The sequence below is a fragment of the Oreochromis aureus genome, linkage group 15 (assembly GCF_013358895.1).
Source record: "Oreochromis aureus strain Israel breed Guangdong linkage group 15, ZZ_aureus, whole genome shotgun sequence".
Lineage (NCBI taxonomy): Eukaryota > Metazoa > Chordata > Actinopteri > Cichliformes > Cichlidae > Oreochromis > Oreochromis aureus.
Window position 1 is genome coordinate 20164187 of NC_052956.1, and position 12439 is coordinate 20176625.

Here is a 12439-nt window from a genome sequence, read left to right on the forward strand (position 1 = left end):
AAGGACAGTCGAGTGCCAGAATGACAAAATCAGTACAAAGGATTATTACTGCACAGGAGGAAAATTCAACATAATGGTTACATTAGTGTGCACTCCCATTTTTATTTGTAATGTTTATTTATAGCCCAGGTTGGCTCTTTACACAAGTTTTTAAAGCTTTTCTAACATTTAATTAGCATGCAGTATGATTTGTGAGTCAGTTATTATGGTAATGTTGAAACAATAATCTTTAAGCTAAATGCAAAATAATAGGAAATGCTTTTTTCCTTTGGACAAATCGGTCAGCACAACAAGCCTGAGGAAACTTTTGGATCACATGGGTTGTTGAGCCTTGGATCTCCTGACTGTGAGTCAGTGGGATTCGCATGTGTAATGCAATATCTATTCTGACCGTATTAGACCTTGCAGCTTCAAAATAACAATTTTTAAACAATAACAACTAAAGTGAACCAAGAAGACTGGTTTGGCAAAAAAAAAAAGAAAAGAAATATAAATAAATGCTGATGAAAAGGCAAACAAATAAACAAACAACAAAGTTTTAATAACTCTGGTGGGAAGTAAACATATCTAATTTAATATAGCCTGAAGCAAAACTGATTCTTTTTTTTTCTTTTTTAGCCTTTTTTAGGACAATAATACTATTGAGATTAAAAATATAATTGGCAGCAGTTCAGAAAGATGTGGTTACATAACAATAACACCAACACACACAAATACACACTGCAAAATTCACCAAGGAAGTTCACACAAATACGTAAGAGTGCGATACGAAAGCATCCAGACTAAATTAAATTAAAACATTAGAACAGTAATCATCACAAACACAAGGAAGCAGGTGCAGTAATGCTCAGAGATAACATCTGCTGACTGAAATATTATCTGAAGTATAATATGTAATATGAAGTATTATCCTCCAGGTCTCTTAAAACGATCTTAAATTATTTTAGTATGATTCAGCTTCAAACCTTTTGCAAGCGTCCTTTGAAATTCTGTAGAACATAATAACAAAAGTAATTTAAAGTATAATATACCATATAGTATATTAAAGAATATAATCACATGAATCACCTGATGGAAATAAAAATGAGAAAAAACAAAAGAAAAGCTAAAAGTGGGCTGATGTCTATTAGCATAATACATTGTTTTTATTACACTGTAATAAGTTTATTCTTGTGCTGTTGTTTTATAATTGTCAGTAATATTGTTAGCAGGGCTTGAAACAAATATGCTAATTGCTGTATATTATTGTGTTATATAGTAGCTTTACTAATTTTGTCCTGACATTGGCTTTGTAGATGTTAAATACACCAGATTAAATTAAACCTTGGTGAAGCTGCGTGTTACAGTAAGTCCATGAATTGTGACTTTTTGTATTTTCTTTCATGTAGATCACACACAAGTCTACACATTTATACACACTCACACTGACTTACCACCAAACCGGGAACAAACTATCTGACCTTTGACCTCCAGAATTTGGGCAGCCGTTGAGGGATTGTGGGAGTTCATAGCTTTACATTCCACTCATTGGTTGGTTTCAGTTGTTTGCTCATTCAATTAGCAGGAAGCAGCAGTTGTTACATTCTCAACTGTGACTTCAACCACAAGGAAAACTTCAGCTGGGAGCAATGACAGCAGCTCTGCACCATCATACTCACCATAAAGTCTTACTGATGGAAGTTAACATAACTGACTTGTCAGCATAGTCTTTGTTTAACCCAGTATCACTGGGTATTACACTCATTTTTAATTTGGGGAAATAACAGTTTCAAAAATCATGGTATTGACTATCCAACACACAAAAGCAGAAACCTAATTTCCCGTGTTTAAGGGAAAAAACTAAATAAAACAAAAACTTACAACTTGAGATGGTGTTGATTATTGATTAGCATATTATTATTGTTAATAATGAAAATTAGAATAAAGACAAGTTACCAGGTAACCTGGTGCCACATAGGTTCCCCACAGGCCCACCCCCAGTGACTGGGTAACAAGTAAAAATACACCACTCAAACACAACATTAAAAGCCACATGCCTCCGTACATTGTCAGCCCATCGGGACACGGGACCTCTGAGGTCATCCTGTGGTGTATGGCAGAGTTACAGCAGGTCCTCTGGATCCTGTGTTTTAAAGTCTCACTTCAGCATGTCTATATGTTAAAAACAAACAAACAAAAGAATGTCATGACCCAAGGTTTTCAGCAGAAGGCATGCGGCACTGTAAAATGAGACAGATCAATTTAAATAAATGGCATATTTAGAGAACTATGTTGAAACAACAGTTGTCTCAAGGCAGTTTTGTATGGTAAAATATTAATAAGAGCTCCCTTAACAATTAGATTAGACTTGAGCACCACTTGGTGATGGTAGGGAGGAAGAATGACCTTTTAACGGGAAGTGACCTCTGACCGATCTAGGTTCAGGATGTTCATGTCACCTTTCTTTAATGATGTGGCTGCCAGTGTAGTTAATTTGGACCAATATGCTAATACTTGACTCTATTTTAAATTATTTGAAGGCATTTACACCCAACACTCCCAACAATGCAGACAAATCCAGAAATTTTAGAATAAAGTCATAATTTTTTAAACTACCATGTAAAAAGTTCCTTACAGATATGAGTTTGTCCTGACAAGTGAAATATTTACCAAATTAATTTCATAATAATTTTAAATAAAGCAACTAAATAGACATTTGACAGTATTTTGTGGCAGCATCATTTTCAAGGTCAACAATGAACTTTTATATGTTCTGTATTAATGTTCATGTGAATCACCGCAGTCCTTAAATAAAGCCACTTAATTGGAAATAATGAAGGAAGCAATTTTGTAAAAAATTTCCACGACTATAATTACAGAGTTTTCATAGAGCACCGTTTAATAGTATAATTATCAAAACTATAAGTGAGGATTTTTTCATTTCTTCCAGCAGACGCCTGAGCTCCAAGCTTCAGCGGTGTCCTTTGGTGTTCAGTAATTAGAAGCCCATTAAGGCGGAGGCGGAGCTCTGTGCTCGGATTGGTAGGAAGGAGGCGTCAGAATGGGTGTGTGGCGGGAGGAGGAGGAGGGTTGGAAGCTGTAGGGGTTCCTTTCAGTGGGAGTCCAGTGCGTAAAGAGCGCAGAGAGGCTCAGCGGAAAGAGTCTGAGAGTGTGCCGCTTTCCACCACCTCCTGGATTACTGTTTCATCTCCGTCCGACCAGACACGCTCTATCAATGAAGCTTGGTTCTTATCCGTGATTTCTTCGCCATGAGCTGCCTGGATGTGATGTACCAAGTGTTTGGTCCTCAGCCTTATTTCAGCTCCTACAGCCCCTATCACCACCAGGTACGGAACACACAGACATAAAGTGTTTTATAAGACTTATGTCTTCACTTTAGGCTGCAAGCCACATGCAAAAACTTTATTTAAAGTCAATTAAAACTTTATTACGCATAAATCCAAAAGATAAAGGCCATTAAAGCGCACAACCTAAACTTACAGCCCTTAAAAGCACTTTTTAAGAACAGCGCGCATTTAAAAATCTGTTAAACAGACAGTTAGTCACCACTTAGGATCTTATAAAAATGACTGTATCACTGCGCTACCTGCTGCAAGGCTCAAACTCGCTACACTAAACTTAAAGTGTAAAGAAGTTTAAAACTCAATTTTGCGTCAACAGTTTATGTTGTTTGCATTTATGTCACTGTTAAGTTACCTCTTAGGTTATATATGTGGTATAGAGTCATCTGCAGTATTAGATAAACATTCTAATTTAACGTGGTCAAAAGTACAACTAAACTAAAATAATAATGAAAAAGATTTAATGAAGACTTATTGGCTTTACAATCTTTTATCTCTTTACATGTTTTAACATTTATATATTTATTTATTTTCTTGCTTTAAAATATTTTATGTGTTCTATTCAGATTGCAACGGACATTATTTGCTATGCGGGTTTTATCTTTAAGTGCAGTTGTTAAAGTAACATAAGTAAGTTTAAAGTAATATTGTCACTTTTTGAAAGTATATCTCAGATTGTTTTCAGCTTAAATGTCCTTCATCTACTAACAGAACTTTTCACATTATATTTGCTTCTGTCAGGGGACTTCTGAAGCCTGCAAGGGTCATAAGTTGGAGAATGACTAGTTTTAAACAGGCCTTTCCAGACCTGTTAAAGAGCTTCTTTTTTTACTCTTAAAAACTCTCAGTCAACATCCACACATATTTCGCATAGTGCCACAACTCACTTTGTCTGTCGTCTAAACAGCCTGAGGATGAGCCTGTTCCAGCTACACCACATGATTATAGTCTAGATTTTCAGTGCTTGCTAGACAGTAAATTCTAATCCTTTATTTTGTTTAGTCATTTAAACTGAATTCATCATATAACACAGTAATTATATATGCCCTGATGTTACTTAAGTCATTTACATATTGTTTTAACACTATTATAACACTATTATTTATATATTTTCATATGTAATTATCAGTTACTATGCGCACCTTTATTGCATTATTATATTTTAAAAAAGACCATTTCACTTCACATGTTGATAATATCAGCATGTTCCAGTTTATTCATTCATACCTGGGTGAAGTTTTAGGTGTTTTTTTTTTTTTTAAATGACCAAACATTGCAAAAAACTTAATTTTTGAAATTTCAAAATTAATGCCAAATTTGTAAGTTATTATAAAGTTTCAGACAATGCAGTCTCGGACAAGCAGATGTTAGTTGGGTTCCTTTATCTTCCTCTAAAACCTGCTGTGTCCTTATAGAAATATATTTTTGATGTCAAATGTCATGTCAATACAAAACAATTATATATGCATCAGAAGCATGAATATATTGTTTTATTACAATTAAATAAATATATCTGTGTCCTTTTTAGAAGTTGGCCTTGTATTCCAAAATGCAAGACCACCAGGACAGCGACAGCCGGCTTGGCCCCCCGGCGATCAAAGAGGAGGACAAGGAGCTGCCGCCCGGTGCCGAGTACCTGAGTTCCCGCTGTGTCCTCTTCACTTACTTCCAGGGCGATATCAGCGCGGTGGTGGATGAACACTTCAGCCGAGCTCTCAGCCAGACGAGTGCATACCCCGCGTCGAGCAGCCACAAGGCCGTAAGAGGTGGGTAGTGTTTCTTTTTGTATATATATATATATATGTATATATGTGTGTGTATTAGTGGATTATTTTGGATTATTTTAGAGTTGTCAGTATTTTGAGAATCATAGGCAACGTTTCTCAACATTTCACATTTCTACTCATGAAATGCCTTAATACTCTCAGGTTGTGTGGTGTGTGTTCTTTTTTCTGATGTTGACATTGGTGGACTCAGTGTTGTGTCCCTTTTTCGCTGGTGATACTTAAATATTCCTGCATATTTGCCACTTATTTCTTTTTGTGGAATTTCATGCTGTTTTTCAGTGTCTTTAAATATTCAAGTGATTGAGTAGAATCAGTTATGGCATCTATTTACATGCACTGGTGTGATATTTTTAAATGTGTAATGTCAACTCCTCCAACTTTTTATAGTGTTTTTTTTAAGAAATTGTCCATGTGTATAGAAAGGATAATGGAAAGTTGTGTTGTGTCATGAATGTCCCCAAAACGCGTGTATGCCTTTAAAATTGTAGGACTGATTTTAATGCCACGTTTTGCTGTGAACCATCACTAACGATGATGAAAACTGCTATTTAACTTAAGTGGTAGAAAATCACAAGTGAAATAACTGATAATATCTATTAAATATAGGAAACATTATGCATATGATAAATACAAATAGTACAATAAGTAGGTATTCAATAAGTAGGCGTAATTCAGCCTGTTCTTGTGAATAAAAAGAAGAATTTAGTCTATAAAGAAACGCCTCTGAAACAGCTTTCAGATTATTTAGAGGGAGAGAAGTGTTTCAAATGCACCACAAGTGTGATAATGGTCCATTGTACATATAGCTTAAAATTAAAACAGAAGTTTTACTGACTATTAGAGTAAAATCACATAAATAGAATCATTTTTTATAAAAAAACAAAACAAAACATCATGCTCACCATAATTATATGTTGTGTCCTTCTAAGGGGGGAAAAAGTGTTTAATTGAGCCTTGACTTTGCATTTTCCGAGGAAAATTCAGTGGAATAATACTGCTTCAACACTACCGTGACTTCGTCAGAATCAGAGGCTCAATTACAATCTGGCAGCTACACCCCCCTCCCTGCATGCTTTCAGTCCCTTTGCACCTTTGCGTGGACGGTCCCCCACATTAAGTGCTATTCCAAACCAATTAGCCTTGAGTGGAAGTGGGTTATAAACCCACCAAAGCCAAAGCTGCACGATTGGAGGCTTACTAACCACACTCTGTGAAGGAAATGAAATTGAAACGGAGCAGTTGCATTTTCCAATAAGTAATGGACCCGATCTTAATACATCCAGTCACTCCAGATGCTGATTACAAGTTCCTGTTTTGATCTGAGAAAGGCGAGAACATCCCAGAGCTTGCAGCTACGATTCTACCATATCCATTAATTAAGCGATCCTTCAGCAGCCACAAGTGTGACTCTTCGTGGAGTTACACTTGACGGAGCGGGAGTGTGAAGGGGCCGGATTGGAATTGGACCAGAGAGCACAAAAACACGAAGCAAACTGTGATGATCAACCCACGCCTGATCTAATTGGTTTAGGCTAGAAATCTCAGGATGTAATAAATCCAAGGCTGGGGGGGGGTTGCCATAATTGGTGCCCAAGTGCAGCCTCCCCAACACCATAAGAGAAAGAAGACGATGCAGATAAAAATACTAAAATAATTCAGTGAATTTTACGAGTCCCAAAGGAAATATGAGAATGAAATAACTCAACTACACCTGAGCACTCATGTCTGAATCTGTATTTTTTATCATGTAAACTATGTCAACGAAAAAGAGATGATAACAAAAACATATGACAATATGTTAAGAAATCCACAATGTGTTGCTGCCAGTTATCTAATTTGGAGTGATTTAAATTTATGCAACAACAGGAATACCTTTACAGGGTCAGATTAAGGATGGTGAGAGCTACATATTTATCCAAAGATATAAATTCAGTGCACAATTAAAAGTATTTGCCAGGAATTTTCTCATTTAGTTTTTTGTATATCGCTTTTAATGACATTACATCTATCACAGGTTTCACTGAAGTGAAATTCTTTTTAGGGTCACGTTAACCGGTGATTCTTTCCATCAGCTAAAGAATTAAAAGAAATTGAATTGGTATCCCCATTAATATTCAGTTTTAGCTGTGTAAACATAAAGGGATGATAAAAGCCGACATAAAAGGATTCATTCCTTTATTATTTTCTAAATCTATGGTGAATTGAGTTGCTTTTCATTTCTTCCAGTTTAGCAAACATTTTTTAAATCCAGCACCTTTATGTAAGTTTTATTAGCAAAAAAATGACCGATTGTGAGTGAAGAAGGAATTTAAATTGTCGTACCATTTTGTAACAAAACTTACTATCATCAAGCCTCACAATTATTATTATTATTATTATTATTACTCAGCAGCGCTTGCTTTAAAATTGCATTGACTATTTTGTAGTAATTGATTATCTTGTACATAAAATATCAGAAAAATGTGAGAAATGACCATCACAAATACCACATTGCCAAGGACACAGCTTCAAATTACATTTTTAAACTGTCAAAAAACTGAACCAATTCCACTTGCAGTGATGTTAAAGAAAGAAAAGCAGTAAAATTCACATTAAAGGAGCTGAAAAGTCTGTATTTTATGCTTTTTTGCCTTAAAAAGCGACTTAAAAAGATGATCGATAAGTTGCGATAAATTCAATACGCATACCATAAATTATGAGGCCAAAAAATGATCCTTGTTTCAAAACATTCTGAGGTCAAGAATGAACCTTCAACCACAATGTGTTAAAATTATTCAAGCTACATACTTTTAAAAAATCTAAATAAGTAGGTGTGACATATTTATGAAATGAGTTTCCTTTTATTAATGTGCATTTCTATCGTCACAGATGGATCCTTTCCTATGAGCCAGAGAAGTTTCCCTCCGTCTTTCTGGAACAGTTCCTACCAGCCGTCAGTCTCCTCCACACTGGGCAGCGCTTTGTCGGCTCCCCACACAGAGCTCTCCTTTCCAGGTGACCCTTACTCCTCTGCCTCCCTGCACAGCCACCTCCACCAGCCCAGCCCCGATGCCTGGCACCCATCCCACCACCACCACCATCACCACCATCACCCTTACTCGCTAGGAGGTGCTATAAGCACCCAGAGCTCAGCTTATCCACGTCCAGGTGTTCACGAGATGTACGGCACAGCGTTTGACCCGCGTTACGGCTCGCTGCTGGTGCCGTCAGTGAGGTCGCACCACCGCCTGACGTCCGGCAGCTCGGTACCGGGGCCCAGTGGCTCTCCCTGTGACCTCGGGGGTAAAGGGGAATCGGGGACGGGGTCGGCCTGGAGCGGTGCCTTCACGGGGGCAGGAACAGAGATTGGACTGAACATGGACACAGGTACTGCCAATTTTTAAGTTGATTTATTTTAGGATCTGCATCGAAAACTGCATCTTCTGTCCTTCAGGCAACAGAAAATTCAACTCAAATGGGCACTTGAGCTAAAATAGACAGAAAAAAGAAGAAACAGCTGGACGATGAACAGGAGAAGGATCTCTCCTCATCAGAATTGCAACAACTGTTATATGCACTAAACAAATAGAACTAACAATAAGCTGAACTGCAGCACACATAGAAACTGTTTTACATCAGTTTTCTGCACAGTTATGACAAAATGATTTTTACACCAGCTTTTTAGTCAGCAGCCTATTTTTAGTAAAACAGTGATAAAACAATGATGAGCTTTGTGCTTGGCGAAGAGAGGCCCATCAATTCAACAACCAAGTTTAATCAAAAATCGAAAATATTTTTGTTTGAGTAGAACTGCTTTCTTTGTAAAATGATTCCAAACCAAGCACTGGAAGGTACATTTTGCAATAAAAAAAACCCTCAATTTAATTTTTGGATATCTTCTTGTCGTCGCATAAGTTAAAAATAATCCTTTAACATGCAAAATTTAACATTTTTAGATATCTAAAGTTATTTGAATCCTATTTAAGGCCTTAGCTTTCAGATTAAGATGTATTACCCTTCCTCTATTAATGCTCTTAGCTTAGCTTTTGTTATGAAACAACGCAAACTTCATGAATGGTTAGAGAAGAAAAACGAATTAATAGCAGAATCCTGCAGTGGATAAGGTTTAGTCTGCTTGCTTTGCCTCAGGGGTCGATGGCCAGTATTTTGGTGAGTTATGATGAGGCCCTCAAATTGCAGGGCTAAGACTTCCTTTAATGTCGGCTGGTCATTGTTTACTTAAAGAGTTAGCTTAAATAAAGAGAGACCTGTTATGTTGTTCTTTATTTACTGTCATACATATTTTTGTCAGTATATGAGGCAAAAGTTCAGGTTTAATACTGCTCTAAACACTTGATTTTTGAAAGTTCTTCCTAGTTTTAGGTCACTTCAATGAGTGTGGATATCCAAAAGAAATCTTAAAAGAAAGTTGGCTTACTCTGCTTGTGTTAATCATTCAAAACTACTCTAGTACTGAGTAATAATAGGACTGAGAACTCCTCGGATATCAAAGATCTCAGAAAGAGCACGACCTTTAATTGGAAATTGAGATAAAAATTTTTCCCACACTAAGAGATTCAAAGCAAAAACATAAGAATAATTGTTTTACATTGATTTGTTGTTGTGGGGTTAGAACAGAACAGTCTTAATACAAATTGCAGACTGGATTGATTTAAATGCTGCGTCGCATTCTTCTCATTGGATTCATTCTCATTGGTAATTAGTATTGGTGAAAGACACCGAGAACAGACATATCTGTGAAGTGTCAGTTACTGGATTTTTTTCTTTTAAATACTGTGTTTGAGAAGAATGAAAGGCTCGGGAAAACTGTGTAATGAGATGCAAGGTTAACTTGTTATGGAGCTGAAGTAATTAAAACAAAATCAATCAATTGAGCGTAAGATGTGAGCTTACACTTTGACTCCGAGTCGATGAAAACCACCCGTGAAAACCAGTAAAGTCTAAATCACAGTGATATCAGTCTTTTAAATGGATTTTCTGCTCTCTATATTGACACGCTAAACCTTTGCTGCTTGTTTGTGCAGATGTTGAACTTGGTTTGTCAAAAAGCGCACTCATTTAGAAAACTAATTAATAAATGAGGCTGCTCTAGCATTCATTATAACATTCTCTTTCTGTGTATCTCTCAATATCTAATTGGGGGGAAAACAGCTTTAGTAACATACTGTGAAAAGCAGAATGAAATAAAGATCTGTTTCCCTGCCTGAGATCAACTTACACAAGTGGTTTAAACCAACAAACTGGCTGTCAATCAGCACCTTAACACCAGCTGTCAACTTTCTTTTCTGTTGCTGTCGTGCTTTCATCCCCCTCTGCCTCGGGCAGTTCCTTCTGCTTTTATCAACAGGGCATTTGCGCCTCGTTTTCTAATCTACCTTCTTTTCGTGCCTTTTCCTTCTCTGCCTTTTCTTTTCCTGCTTTTCTCTCCTTTTCTCTCAGGTCTGCCGGCACAGGATAAGAGCAAGGATTTGTATTGGTTTTAGAGACCACTGAGACCCCCCTCCCCCCTCTTCTTGTCTACTACTTCGGCTGTAGCCGCTTTCCTGCACTCCTGCTCTACTCTACTGCTGTTATGGGATGACTGACAGAAAAACTGACAGATAGACAAAAACAGTGAGGCAGCAGTTTTTTTTTTCCTGCTGTAACGGCTTCTGGTTTACTTGCAGCTCTGTGTTACGGCGGACTGTGCAGCAGCAGTGCAGCCCTGCTGAGCTGAACGGCAACAGTGTGGATACACAGCGAACATGGAAACAAAAGTGGACTCGCAGAGGGGAGAGAGAGAAAATATGATCTTGATGGATATGGACAAAGACAAGACTCTTTGTGCTTCTGTAACAGGCAGGGACAACATTCCTAAAGTGGAAAAAGTCTTTGGACAGACGGACAGAGACACATGTGCTGTCGGACTCCAAAGACTAGCGCCTGAAAGGACTTGGCAGGACTTGCCTCACTGGGGCAACTGGGCTCAGACACTAGGAGTGTGTTATGGCTGGAGGAAAGGCCACGCTGGTGTCAAGGAGGCAGCACAGCAAGATTTTGGCAGACAGCGAAGGGAGGAGGACAAACTTTTTGGGTTTACATGGAGTAATGTTTCATCCGGCACAACACAGTACACATTAAATGTAACCTGAATGAATGAATTTCAACTGATATCAAAAGATATTTAAGCCATGATTACAGCTTCAAACCTTAGAAATTTAAAGAGACATATTTTTCCTGGCTTGTAGCGCTAAATATCCATCTTAACTGTTTTGATGTGAGATGCCCAGTTTTTTATACATCAGCTGCCTTCTCCAGAATAAAATTGCACTAAGTGACACTTGTGGTGTTTAAAGTGGCAGACATAGCAGCAGTATGTCATTCCAGAAAAAAATAGCACATCATATTTTTTTTAAATCCACCATCTAGAACTATTTCCTCTCTGCTGAATTCAGGCCCTGTCTTTTCTTAGTTTTTTTCTCCATGTGCCACATGGAAACTATGTCCAGCAGGTGTAGCTTGGCATGAAAAAAAAAACAAAAAACAGGCTTCTGGGTCATGATTTATAGAAGGAGACACAATTGCAGTTTTTTTAAAATCCACATTATTGGTGCTTTGAACACCACAAGATGAATGCTGTGTAGTTCCACTGAATTCAAGAGAAAGACAGCTAGTATCTCCAAAACTGGGAAAATATGGGAAAATGTGTATATTTGAGGTTCCTTTAAACATGCTCATACTTTTTAAAGATGAAGCAAACTGTTGTCTCATATGGCACCGTGCAAAGTTAGGCCTCAGTAACACAGACCTAAAGATCAATCAGTAACCCCTGGCAACCTCTAGTCATGAGGGACAAATGTGGATTCGTTGAGCCATTGGTGAATGGTTGCTTGTGGTTGGTGGCCGCCACCAGGTAAATCGGTTGCCCGGAGATGCTGACTTATCTGCAAAGACTTGCCATTCACTCGCCAGGATGTTGTGAAACTTAATAGTGTGAAGCTGGAACTGCCTTCAAAGTAAAAGTGCCTTACTGCTGAAACCAACGCATTTCAAATGGCACAGTTTTTACTTTAAGGGCCAAAGGTCTCCATTTCAAATTTGCATCGCAGTTTTGACAGTTTGACTTTGCTTTTTGAGTAGTCGGCGAGTGTTAACAGACAAGTCAGCATGACTGAGGAAATCTGCTTTTGACTGAAGCAATCGCAAGGAAGTTTTAGTGCTGCACTGTATATCTCCATGCAACCATTTTGACATTACCAACCTCAAGAAACCAGCTTTCAATCAGAATGCACACGTCAGCGTAGCTAACCAGATGTCACCGCTTGGCGTCTA

The 12439-nt window shown here is 37.7% G+C and overlaps 1 protein-coding gene across 1 annotated transcript; it reads left to right on the top strand.

The window, feature by feature from the left end:
* The first annotated feature begins 2865 nt into the window (after nucleotides 1–2865).
* Nucleotides 2866–11524, top strand: vgll2a (vestigial-like family member 2a). Its single transcript, XM_031756270.2, has 4 exons — nucleotides 2866–3326; nucleotides 4870–5107; nucleotides 7997–8494; nucleotides 10568–11524. The coding sequence occupies exons 1-4, from the start codon at nucleotides 3249–3251 to the stop codon at nucleotides 10609–10611; spliced, it is 858 nt and encodes a 285-aa protein (XP_031612130.1). The 5' UTR covers nucleotides 2866–3248; the 3' UTR covers nucleotides 10612–11524.
* Nucleotides 11525–12439: the final 915 nt, after the last annotated feature.